At 39.5% G+C, this 13,295-nt stretch overlaps 1 protein-coding gene across 6 annotated transcripts in view; it reads right to left on the bottom strand.

Moving 5' to 3' along the window:
* CACNA2D3 (calcium voltage-gated channel auxiliary subunit alpha2delta 3) overlaps positions 1 to 13,295 on the bottom strand; it is a 398,896-nt gene that overhangs the window by 133,788 nt on the left and 251,813 nt on the right. For all 6 annotated transcript variants that reach the window (XR_004242342.1, XM_032120753.1, XM_032120750.1 and 3 more), the window contains exon 13: positions 7,343 to 7,476. Coding sequence is in view for 5 of the 6 variants with exons in the window: in XM_032120753.1 (XP_031976644.1) it covers positions 7,343 to 7,476 (134 nt within the window). In the remaining variant the exon portion in view is untranslated. The remainder of the gene's footprint in view (positions 1 to 7,342; positions 7,477 to 13,295) is intronic.

Below are 13,295 nucleotides of genomic sequence, written 5' to 3' on the forward strand. Positions count from 1 at the left end.
ATAGTCTTTGCCTAATGCAATCATTGATAATTGCCCTAATACTGTAAGTTCCAGCATTAGCAGTGGAGGAAAACAAACGTGATTTATCAAAAGAAGCAGTTTCCTTCAAAAAGCAGAAAGATACACATTCTTCCATACATGCACATGCATAGGTGCTCCCTGGGATGAAGCCTTATTTACATGTACTGTGTTTGCATGGAACAATGCACTAATCATTCTTATTTTAAGTATCCATAAACCCACTAGGTCCTTATGGGCTTTACTTTCCTGTTCATGCCTCAGTTTTGATTTCTGGGTCTCGATTTTTTGTGCTTTATTGGAACACACTACACCCAGACTCTTGTCTTGGTGTGTGAATGTTGGATCTAAGCACAAATATAAATGGCACAACATTCCCTGCATTGATGAGCACCCTGCTGCTGAGCAGGAGTAAATCAGATGCGCATTTTCTAACACTCAAGAACAACATCCATTGTTGTTTTGAGCTGCATCTGAAAGACAATTGGAGTGCATGAATTCTATTCAGTTTAGAGGTTCATTCATTGACTATCTCCAGCACTCACTGTGTTTTGACAGTAGACAGAGATCTTACTGAATTTGAAACAGCTCATGTGTTTCATGATAATTCATTTATTCAAGATCCAGCAGTAAAACAAACACATTAGAATTGTTTGGCAGAAAATGAGAGTGCTTATTATGGCAACTGAAAATTTTGGGCCACAGAACTCATAAAAGCCTTAGCCCAAATGCTTTCTTTTTTTTTTTACGAGACTGTCAGTGAAGATTTTCACAGACAGTGCACTAATCATCATCATAATCAGCATAAAGAGATGTTGCACCTACCTATAAATGTGTGCATAACCTGCTTTTACTGTGTGCACAAGTGGCTGCAGTGATCAGCACTGTCAGTGGCTCAAGCACTGTCCCAGACCTACGAGGTCCCAGTGCAGACACTGTCACTCCTGCAGCTCTGAACTGCAGTCGTGCTCCCATGGAAGCTTCAAGGTGAAATGGTCAGAACTGCTCTACTCTTCCAGGGAAATGAATCCAAACTGAAGTGCTGATAGGAAGGCATTCCCTGGGCTACTTTCTACTTATCTCCCATATCAGAACCTTCAAAAGACCACTGAGATCTGTAGGAGACAAAGCAGAGCTTGAAGACCCTTGTTTTATGAACAAGCCTACCTGATGGAAGGCCTGATATTCATGCATGGGATTTTTTCTTCCCTAACCCAATTCTTTCAAATGTCAAAGCAAGAAAAGGAAGTTCCCATGGGAACCTCAGAAGCAGTTGGAGGTGATGACATTCTCTGATAAAGAGTTGTAAATTCTTAGAGATTAAGAGATGCTGGCCACAAAGGGAAGGTTAGAGCATGTAACCAAATCCAAAGTGGGATTGGAGAAAAAAAGAACACAGATTTCTATTTTTGGTTTATTAAAAAAACAGAATTAAAATTACTGTGTGCAAATTTTCTTTGCTGATTAATAACACTTGCTGACTTTCAGCTCTGCAGTGATTACCAATATTTACTTACTTTAGATGTATGTGAACACTCTGAACACACTGATGCAGTTTAATGCCTACCAGTAATACAATCTAGAAGTTTCTTTTTTGAAATAGAGGCCCAGGGAACAATTTACCATGATAAAAATGCGAAATATATCCACTTATAATAATAGCACAATTAACCTGTGCCACCAAAAGTATTTGAAGATATCTCTGGGAATAGAAACTAGTGGAAATGGGGTACTATTTTATTTTTGTTACTTCATAAAAGCTCTTCTGTGCATTGAACACGAAGAAAACTGTGTGAGTGGAAGAAGCACTAAACAGCATTTTAATGCCTCACCAGAAAGTCCTGAATAGAAAAATATGCCAGCATAACAGCTTTCAGTCTGGAGGACCTTCTGTTATAATTCTGTCCATTATATATATATATATATATATATTTGTGTGTGTGTGTGTGTGCATATATATAAAATATATATTACCTCTGTGGAACTGGTTCATAATTCTCCTCTGTCAGAAGAAATGTATCCTAGAATTTAAATTTCCATACACAAAATACTTGGATTCTGTTGTGACAACGGAGAGGCACGAGCTTCCTATAGTTCCTGCTGCATTTCTGCAAAGAATCTGGATCAAATTAAAAAGAATGCCTACATAGTACTTGATTTTTTTTTTAAAGGATGAAGATGAATAAATTTAATTTTTTTATTATATATATAATAATGTAGTTGTAAGACCCATCATAAGCTTTTCAGAAAGAGTTATTAAAGGCTTTACTTCGGTGGAGCTATCTCAATTTGCTGCTGCATTAGGAGAAATAAGGTTCTTGGACAGGTTGCCTTCCTAGGACAGCATCAGTCTCTTGATCAGGAAATACTTCCAAAAAAAATACCTCCTTCAAAAAAAGAAAGAAACGACAAAAACCTAAGTGTGTATATATATATATATATATAAATACACATATATACAGCAGCAGCTGTAGAACTGAACTAGAATTGAACTAAAATCCATAATGGAATGTATGTCTGTGATAATGTGGGGATAATGCAAATGAAGAATCAACAGATGGTACTCTTAACATGGAAGAAAATTACAAAGAGCAAAAACACTCACCATTCATATTATGACAAATCATGACCTGTAATGACTCAGAACACTGCTGTTTTGAAAGAACTCTTAAATTCTGGAGCACCAGACAGTCATCTCAAAATATTCAGTGAAACAGTAATTTGCTCTTTTTAAGCAAAGAACTCCTCTGATTGGAAACTGAACAGAGCCAATGTGGTGTTTGTCTGAACCTGCTCACAGCTTGAGACCAGCAGCCTGGGGGAGATGAACTCAATGGTACATTAGATCCAGAGGATATATTCAGGTACACTTATGAGAAACAAATTCCACCAGGAAGATTCAACAAAGGTCCAAGTAGGCCAAATAGGACACACCAATAAACAAACTCTCAATCACAAGCTTTTAAACAGTGGGAACTCAGGGGCCAGACCAGTCTTTTTTTATTTCCTGCAGGGAAAAAAAAGCAATGTTTTGTCACATTCCAAATGTGACCATAAGAATGAGATAAAGGCTTCTGTGGTCTACAGATGATAATCTGCAATACCAAGAGATGACCTCTATCCATTGCTGCACTTTAATATTCTGATGCCCAGCCTGTATTCCTTTTCCTTCCAAAATACTCACTTTTATTGACTCCCTATAGATGCATACATGGCTAAAAGAAGTCGTTGACTACTTTAAAACTGTTTCCTCCCTGAAATACTATGATAGTTCTAGAATTCTTTTCTGCTCACATTTGAAAGCTGTCACTTAGAAATCTCTTTTTTCTTTTTTAAGCATCCATTAGGTTATTTTATTTTCTGAATCATTACATGCTTGTGGGCCTTAGCAATGTTGAAGGAGTGATATCAGATCCAAATGTGACCCATTTTTGAGCAGAAAAGTTATACTGAGGATGTTCTGTTGCAGTGATGTCCAGACCCCACCGTCTAGGGCCCACGTATCCCATCTGCAACCTTTGGAGCTATTCCCTACAGCACCTCTGGGCTGCACAGCTGAACAGGAACAGGCAGCAAGACAGTTTCTTCTCCTATTAAACTCCACAATTAAGAATATTCTACCTGGCCCCTCACTCTTGACAGCCCAAACACCCTTTCTCACAGAGTTCCACAGATTGAACAAAGCTCACCCACTCGTAGTGTGTATCAGACTGCTGAGTAGAGAAGTACAAATGGAAAAGAGAACAAGTCTAAAGAAAGGTGGGGAATTTGGAATCAGAGGACTCTGAACCAGAAGTTTCAGAGGCTGGCTGGTATATATCATATACTTCAATTCCAACATTTTAGCCTGAAGGTATTGGCAGCACTTAAGCTACTGGACTATTACAGGAGTAGCATTCCCAGCTATTGTGAAGCTGGCTTTAGAATTAGCCCAAGATAATAATAAGCCTCTAAAGACTGTTTCCCAAGTGAATGCCTGAACCAAGTACAATCATTCCAGTCCCCCACAGATCTGAATTCAAATTATTTCAGAAATCTGTTGTTTCTCCGACAGCCAGTGACACTTAAGATTGTATCACTCCTATGTCAAAAGTCCTGGTTTTGAAAGAAAGGAGGCTTTACACAGTGATAATAACCTTTCCAACATGAAATCCTGGGTTTAAGGAAATGTGACGGATTTTCTGATGAAGGGTAAAAGAAATGGAGCTGACTAGTTACCATTTCAGACAGACACGAAATGCTGGGGAGAGAAAAAAGTCTAGGGACAGGCAAAAGGGAACCAAGGAGTCACCAGAGAGGCCTCATCTCACTTGCTTTACATCAGCTCTCAATCCTGACAGTGCCAAAGGACACACAGCCCTGACACACATTCAGGTTGTTCCATGTCATGTTTTCTGCATATAACATCTTGCCAGAGATTTCCACTTCTATAAAGGTAGTGTTTTTTCTAATGGTATGTGAAGCTCATCAGGAGTGCCAAAGCCATGCTGAAGAGGCAGCTGTATGAACATTTTGCAGACATCCTCTTACAGGAAAGGTGAACAGACGCAGGAATTAGATTACTTGTTTGAACAGCAAAATTCTTCCAGGAATATTCCTAAATGGTATCAAACACTTAATGAACTAACTTCTGGCTTTCACAGATGACTTTGTCCTGGACAAATACTGGATGAGAACAGTCTGGGGTAACAGGGGAAATGTTTTGTGTCCTAAGATTATTATTGTCCAGCTTCTTTCTGTCTGGATCTTAGTACGGTCCAGCCTAATGTTGCTTGCTCAGAAACAGCACAGCTGGCCAATTAGCTCTGATATTTGGTTATATTCCATGCCTTTAGGGCACAGTGACACTGAGTGCAACTTTGTAAATATAGCCCTGGGAATCTAACCCTGGCTGTTCAGACACCATTGGTGATAAGAACATTTAAACTATCTGGAAATGCACTGATGTTTCTAGCCAGGAAAGATCCAAGCAGCAGCCGCACCAACTGTGAAAATCAACAAGTTATGGGATGGAGAGGATTATTTTAACAGCACTTCCAGTCTGAAAGCACTAGAGATGGCCAGGGCATCTGTCTCTGAAAATAACACTCAGGCAGCTTTAGCTGAGGCAGAAGCAAGCCTGGTTTGGTAAAATGTTCCCTTCATTCATATTTTCAAGTTTTGTATGTGACTACCCTAATTTATCTTGTTCCTTTGCATGTTTGGGTTTGGTTTTTGTTTTTTTTTTTTTTTGTAGGAAGAATGATCAAGGAGGGAGGAAAAAGGTAGTTTGAAACTAAGCAGATCACGGTATTTTATTTTTCAATCTTTTCTTATAGAATCCCACCCATTAGGGTCCTGAATGAAGTTTTCATACACTTAAAATAGACGTGTGCATCTATGTACATGAGTGCACGTGTGTGTGTGTGTATATATATATATATATGTATATTTGTGTGTGCACAGTGACATTGATTAGTTTAGTCAAGAGAGTAGGAAAACAAGAGAAGATAAAGAGAAGAACCTGGAAGTATTTTGACTGCATGAAAAGACCTTTTGTTTGGATTTAAGCAGTTCTATTATTCAAGATTGTAACATTTCCATTGTCTTTGATTTTCCGGTTTTCTCAAGATTCCCTCTCCACACTCCCTCTAGTGTTCTTAAGTTCCCTTGCATTTAGTCGCCCCTGCTGGGCTCACTTACTATTTCACACAACATTAAGCTGTTAATTTTCCTTAGCCTTTCCATAACCTACAGGAGAATCACTGAAAGTTAGACCAACTTTTATGAGTGTTTCTCTCCCTGCAAAGATCGAGGAAATAAATATAGATTAACAGGCGAAAGAAAGAGTAAAGTGTCATATCAAATCTGAGACAGTAATTTGTACTTTGTTGGTGGGTAAAGGGGATGACTTGGTGTTGAGAAAGGAGGAAGATTTTGTTTGAAACACTTTTAGCGAACAATTCATAGGCAGAGAGTTGCATTAAGACACCACTTACCTGAGTAGCTTCCTCTAGCAACTACACAAACTCCCTTCAATATGCAAACACTGATTGCCTCAAGTGTTTAAAAAAAAAAGTGAATGAGAACAGGATTCTCCTGGTCACCTCCCCATTTAGTGGGATGCCTAGAAAGCACAGTAATAACACATTTTCTGTTCATCTCATCTTATGTTTCAATAAAAAAAAGACAACAAAGAGGAGACTGGATTAATACATTATTTTTAAAAATGAAACAGAGATAAGTTAATTCCTTCTAAAGCAATTAATTTTTTGTTTCTCCATTATAACTGCAGTTTAAGTATTTATTTTACATTACCAATAGCCACAACTGAAGACTAGAGAAGGCCTAAACAATTGTGAAAATTAAATAAAAGCTCTATTCCCAGGGTGGTTTTGTATAGATTTAAGACTGAACCATCTAGAATCAACAGAGACTCAAAACAAACAAAACCCACCAAATATCAGAGTGAAATTGGTGAGATTCTCCCACCCTGCCTATCAAGCAAAATTTTAAAACAGAAAGAAACATCTGTGTCATGAGTAATTTGTGATCTTCTATCCATTATATTGAATATTTGGCATCTCCTGTACTAAATGGCAGACATTTGTACAAACTCTTGCTCTAGGGATAATATGCTAAACAAAATATTTTAATGAGAACAAAGGAAATATAACAAGAAAAAGAGAATAGATAAAACTCTAGTTTAGACCAATCCATGAAAATGAACAACCTTTACCTGCAAATCTGATGATTTGCCACACATGCTACAGAAGTATCACAAGAGCTCAGTCACTGCATAATAGAAAATTGTGCTTTAACTCAAAATACTTCACAAGGATGTCAAGTTAAATTGGATATTTATGACAATTATTTTAACATATCACCCATTCAATATACTTTAAAAGGCAGAATCTTCTCAATATTCTTTCCCAAGATATCACAGTTGACCCCTGGAAGTTGACTCACCTTTCTACACTAAAAGTGTTGTCAGTCTATGTGTTTATACCCATATATTCATTGACATGTTTTAAAACATATAGAAAAAATGGTTACTCAATATAATCAATATATTTTCAATGCCCATTTTCTATTTATAAAAGAAATGTAGGTTTGGAAGTCATAAAATTTAAAATTATTCTGTAACTTAAGTTTGTTTCAGTATTTTCTATGTAATCACAATATATAAATATCTGCTGAAGTTCAGTAATGTTGAATTATTTGCTTGTAGCATAAAGGTATAAAATCCCAATTCTTACACTGAGTTAGCACATTCCAGTGACAGAAAGAAGATTTGCAATGAGTGTTTCTACCACAGTATTTTTACTTTATCATGCAGACTTACAGTGCTGTCAATGTATGCTTCAGTCCACACTACGTCGTGCTCCTGGTCAATGACCTTTGGTCGGCTGAGAACATGGAGATATTCCATAACATTCTCTTGCACATCAGCCAAGGTAGAGATCTGAGTAAAAAACCCTGTGAAAACACACAGTTCCAAGTTATAAACCAGAGAGAACAAATTAAGGAAGTTTTCAAGAAAGAGTATGATGTGGTTTATGTCTGTTCATGTTTTCTGCTTATTTCCAAAGAAAAAATGTAAAAGAGGAATGTTTCGTCAGAAGCAGCCTCAAACAGTAATAACTGGTGAAAACAGACATCTGTGAAACCTTTGGCCAGCCCTCAAGGACAGGGTTTCCAACATCACTACAAACCACTGCAGTCTCTACTAAGCTTTTATTTCCAGACCACTTTTTTTGTTTAATGGTTTGGGCTTTTTACTTTTAATGCTGCCTGCTTTAAAATTTAGAACTGGTATTTGTCCACCTATATCTCACCCACTTTGTCCAGTTTCAAGAAAGGTGATGGAGTAGAACCACAGTAACAGAACAGTAGTTGCGTGTGCTCTGAAACACTCATCCCTACAGAATGTGATTAAAAAAAAAGGCATTATGTAATTTACAAATATGACAGGTCACAGAAAATATAGACTACAACTAGAATTGTTTGGTTAGGTGATCACAGCCTTTTTAATCCTTTAAAGCATCTCCTCCAACCTGACAGCACTGAGAGCAGCAGAGGCCTCAGCTATTTGAGCTGTCACCACTCCCTTTGGAGTGCTTAGATGTCAAGTATCTTTATACATCACAAACTTGGCATCTGGAGCCAACATCATGCAAGAGTGATGAAGGACTGACAAATTTCAAGGCTAAAATTTCATCAGGCCTTATTTAAATGCATCACTTGCCTTCATTTACTTTGCATTAATGAGAAAAGACCAACATGAAAGAGGCCTCACTACAATTTTAATCATTTGACAAGATCACAACTTCTGTGGAGCTGGAATATTAAGCTTTATTAAGCTTCAGCAGAAAACATGGCAGCTGCAAAGAACTTTTGAGCTGTATTTTTGTAGATGGGGCCAATTTTGGCAAGACTGTAAGGGTGGTCTGTCCGAATCTAGAACTTTCTGAATCAATACATTGGCTCATAATTCATACACTACAAAATGGATGTTTCTGCACATGTTTCATCTGTGTGTAAATTAAGGCACAGTGAAAGAAGAGACTTTATAGCAAAGATCTATAAAATGAAACAAGTCATAGTAGTAGCCTAATGCATATCTTCAACTTAAAAATAAAAAGCAGAAGTGCTGGGTTGGTTGTGCTTTTTAACCTAATCTGAATGTAGATGTTCTCAAATATTCTTAGTACAGCATTCTTACTCATAATATAGTATTATTATGCTCTTAATATATTCAATATTCTGCTTAAGGAATTTTATTTATTTGATATTTTATTTTTTTTATTAAGTCCAGTATTTTGTGAGGCTTTTAATTGACTACTACACATACTATTAAGGTTTACCTCCTGCTTCAGAAAAGTGCTATTATTTGTCTTGTGGTTCTGAAAGCTTTTTCAGCCACAGAGTAAAAGGACTGACATAAGTTTAATTAGGAAACCTGTACTTGAGGAAGCAGAATTCTATGTTTATGGTTAAAAAACCTCCAAACTATAGTCTACTTTCTTGAATCAGTAGGATACTCATGAGAAAAGCAATGTATATATTACTCTTTCTGAAATGCTGCTTGCTCCAATTTTAGGACCCCAAAGTATGGGTTTTTCTGTCATATGAGTAAAGAGCAGCACTTCAGTCTTTGGTCCTTTTAATTTAGTGAAAATGTCAATACATCGTCAAAATATGTTTATTGGCCAACATAAGCTATACACATAGAAAACCTCCTAAATTTTATATATACACATATATATATAATTTATATAATAATTATATATATACACACTGTGGTTTATAAGGCTTTTAATCAGGGATTCAAAATACTGCAAAACTGTGTGGATCACCCATTTTACAGGTATGACCAACATTTTCCAAAGCAGTTCCGAGTGACTGAATTTTGATATGGCTCTTTTCAGAATTACATTTGAAGCAGAGATCTGTTGGCACTGAATAGCATCCAGTGAACAATAGGATCACACCTGCACTCATATACTTAATATATATGAGCATATTATGTCATATATATAATTTATATATATATAAAGTGATATTATAATGTCTGCAAAGTCAGAGGAGATTAACTACTTGAAAAACTTTGTATTGTATCTAAGGTGATAGAAAAAACTTTTTTAACCAAGCAGTACTTTGTTACCCATACACTTCAGAACCACAATCAGTTAACTCTTTTAATTTTCATACTTCATTAAAAGCAAAACCTTTAAGACTCATTTAAGAAGCTTCTGGATGTCTATGCCTGGAAAATTCTGTAATCACAGCCTATAAATTACCTCTGAGATAACAAATGCATTGCTGTACAATGAGCATTCTTTCTGACTGTCTCCACAAATGTTTTTATGTCACAATTTCAAGTGAAAAAATTTAGCTAAATTACTCAAAAAAAGAAAAAAAAAAGAAAAAAAAAAAGAAAAAAAAGAAAACAGGATCCAATCTGAAACAATTTAGTGTTGTGCCATACAAGTTTGCACATGTTACAAGACACTGGTACTGCCAAATTTTCTTCTTTTCATTCCTTCAGGAGAGACCCCTGTGGACCAGGTGCAGTCAACCTGAGCAGAGACACCCATCTGAGCAGTTATTTGTAACTGTTCTTCATATGGATAGGTATTACTTTAGGTATTTCTCTTTGCAGCAATTCTGAGAATGTTGCCATATCACAATTGAAAAAGCCTCCAGGCAGCATGTTACAGACAAAAGATTCGTTCCTTGTTGTGGTATTGCAAATCATATTTCTAAGCTGCACAATAGAAAAAAACAGTTTTTAGCCTAATTTCCTAAGACTAAAAGAGACAGTAAGTATGAATTAATTTTGTGTAAACTTAGTAAAGAAATAAAGGTTTCAAAGACAAGTGAAAATATTTTTCAATCTTCTCCTAATGGGAAAACCCTGCCAAATTTACTATATTATAGCTAGGAACAACATTAGGTAACATGCTTTTAGTTATTTTTTACTTTAAATTTAAGGGGTTTGACTATTCACATATTTCCAGCTATATGTAACTCACAAGAATTACCTTCCTACACTGCTAAGTTTACATCTCTTATCTAGAGGGCAGAGATACCCCATGGAATTAAAACCCTTACTGTTCCTATACCGAGGTTTAACCACCAGATAAAGACTTGCTCTGAAGTCCTTGAGCGCAGCTGCTGGGGCCATGTCAGCAATAGCAGCAATAAACCAAGCTTAAATTTTTGCATTCCAACACCTGCTTTGTTGAGGTCCCTCCCCCGCCGTGTAGCCCTGGGAGAGGGGCCCTGAGGGCACAGACACGGGGCTTCCCTGCCCCTGCTCAGCCTCGTTCCCATGGGTTGGTTTGTGTTCCCTGCGCGGGCAGAAGGACCCTTGGTCCCGTGACTGGAACAGTTCCTCGGCAGAGCTCCGGCCATGCGGCTGGAGAAATAAACATCTCTGAAACATCTAGCAAGAATCTGTCTGTCCATATATATTTCCTTTCCACGGGACTCCTGGTTTGATATATGCGTGTTGCAGGATCCCCACTGCAACAAATGGTGGAGAATGCGGGCAGAACGATCCCCGATCCCTAAGCGACTGATTTGTGTGAGTAAACCCTGGAAACTTTGGATTCCTCTTCTTGGTTTTGCTTTGCTATTCCGTATCTAAACTATGGAGGAACCGTGGGAAGACTCTTGGCTCTCAGAGCCGCATATGGACATTTATCTTAAACTTAAAACGATTCTTGAACAACGATTTGTAAATTTTAGCTTGATTCAAGCTCAGAAAGAACTGAAACACTTCCTGGCATGGTTGCTTAAGAACTTTTTCTATGTTTCTTGGGATTTAATTCTTACCAAGGGCTTTTGGAAAACCGTTTGGACACAGTTAATATTTGAGTCAAAATATATGCCGATGGAAGAATATTTTCGTGAATATTATTTAGTTACCGAGACTGCTGAGCAATGTCAGCTGTGTCCTGGTGAAGGGAAGCCTGGCTCAGGGACTGTGCGGCCCAGGCCACGTGCGCCGAGCGCTCTGCGAGCAGCAGCGAGGCAGTTCCCGCGTGCGGGCGGAGCCACGCGAGCCGCAGTGTCGGTGGCGGAGCGAGGAGCGGCGGGACCCGGCGGTGCCCGCCCGGTCCTGCGCAGCGCGTGGTGGAGCGAGCCCCGGGAACGCCCGACCGAGAGGGGAGGCGCGCGGGCGGCGGCGGGCGGCAGCGGCGGTGGAGCGGAGCCGCGCCCAGCCGAGACGCGCGCTGGAGCAGGGCGCGGGGGGGGTCGTCGCTCGGGGGCCCGGCCGAGACGTGGGTGCAGCGCCCGGCATTGGCAGCGAAGCTGCGACCAGAGGAGGCGACGCACGGAGAACTGAGCGGCGCGGCCCGGCCCGGCCCGCGCAGCCCCGAACGCGACCCCGGGAAGAGCGCGCAGGCACCAGCAGCCCCGACAATTCCAACACGGGAGCGACCGAAGGAGAGAGCAAAGACGCAGCGAGACAGAAAACAGCAGCCACTCGGAAAAAGATCATAGTAACTAAGACCTTAGGGATAGTAAAATGGTATAATGTTAAGCAAAATTATGGTTTTATAACAAGGTGTGACAGCCAGCAAGACATATTCATGCATAGAACTGCTATTAAAAAGAATAACCCTGAAAAATGCATCCCAAGCTTGGGAGATGGAGAGGTGGTGGAATTTAATATTGTACTAGGGAGAAAAGGGTTACAAGCATCGCAGGTCACTGGGCCTGATGGTGTTTCTGTAAAAGGCAGTATATATGCAAAAAATCGTAGTCATGTTAGACAATATCTCCATTGTAAGCCCCCCCTACAGTTTCCCTTTCCTAATCCCACCTTTCCCTTTTACCCTATGTCCTATTACCCCCAGTGTATTCCCAATCCATTTTTTCATCCATGGTTTCCCTCACAAAACCATGCTTTTGCCAGTTGTTTCCCCAAAAATCCCTTTCCAATGCCGAGTGGGGGATGAAAAGGGGGAGGGAAGAAGTTAAACCCTCTCCTGCCTCAGTTTCCCCACAAAGCATGCTCAGAGAATTCTGTCTCCCTTCTGTCAGCCCTAAGATGTTCCAGAGAATCTGTTTGGACATTTAAAGACTCAGGAGGGTGGCTTGTTTTGTTTTGAAACTGTTCTTGTTATGTTTATCCAGTTGTTTTCATTCTCCTTTTATTAAAATAAAACGGGTGAGGTGTTGGGGTCCCTCCCCTGCCATGTTGTCCTGGGAGAGGGGCCCTGAGGGCACAGACACGGGGTTTCCCTGTCCCTGCTCAGCCTCGTTCCCATTGGTTGGTTTGTGTTCCCTGCGCGGGCAGAAGGACCCTTGGTCCCGTGACTGGAACAGTTCCTCGGCAGAGCTCCGGCCATGCGGCTGGAGAAATAAACATCTCTGAAACATCTAGCAAGAATCTGTCTGTCCATATATATTTCCTTTCCACGGGACTCCTGGTTTGATATATGCGTGTTGCAGGATCCCCACTGCAACACTGCTTCTCAGCTCCCTGGTGTGTGAATTATGCCACCTCAGAGCCCCCTCACAGTCAGCACTACCTTTTTCCCCTCCCCAGCAGGAAAAAGTTTGTGAAGGAAATGGGTAAGATTTGGTAATGACAAGCATGAGAGATATATAATAATGTGGTAAAAGACAGACACTTATGCTCTGCATGTGGGCTGTCTTTCCCCATTGCACAGTCCCTGCAATGCTTTCTGGATGGCTTGTTTTTCTCTAAAATGTCCACCATTAGACTGATAACTTTTCAAAATGCCTCCAAACTGATTTTTGCACGGAGTGCAGTACTT

Source organism: Corvus moneduloides, chromosome 11, assembly GCF_009650955.1.
Source record: "Corvus moneduloides isolate bCorMon1 chromosome 11, bCorMon1.pri, whole genome shotgun sequence".
Taxonomy (NCBI): domain Eukaryota; kingdom Metazoa; phylum Chordata; class Aves; order Passeriformes; family Corvidae; genus Corvus; species Corvus moneduloides.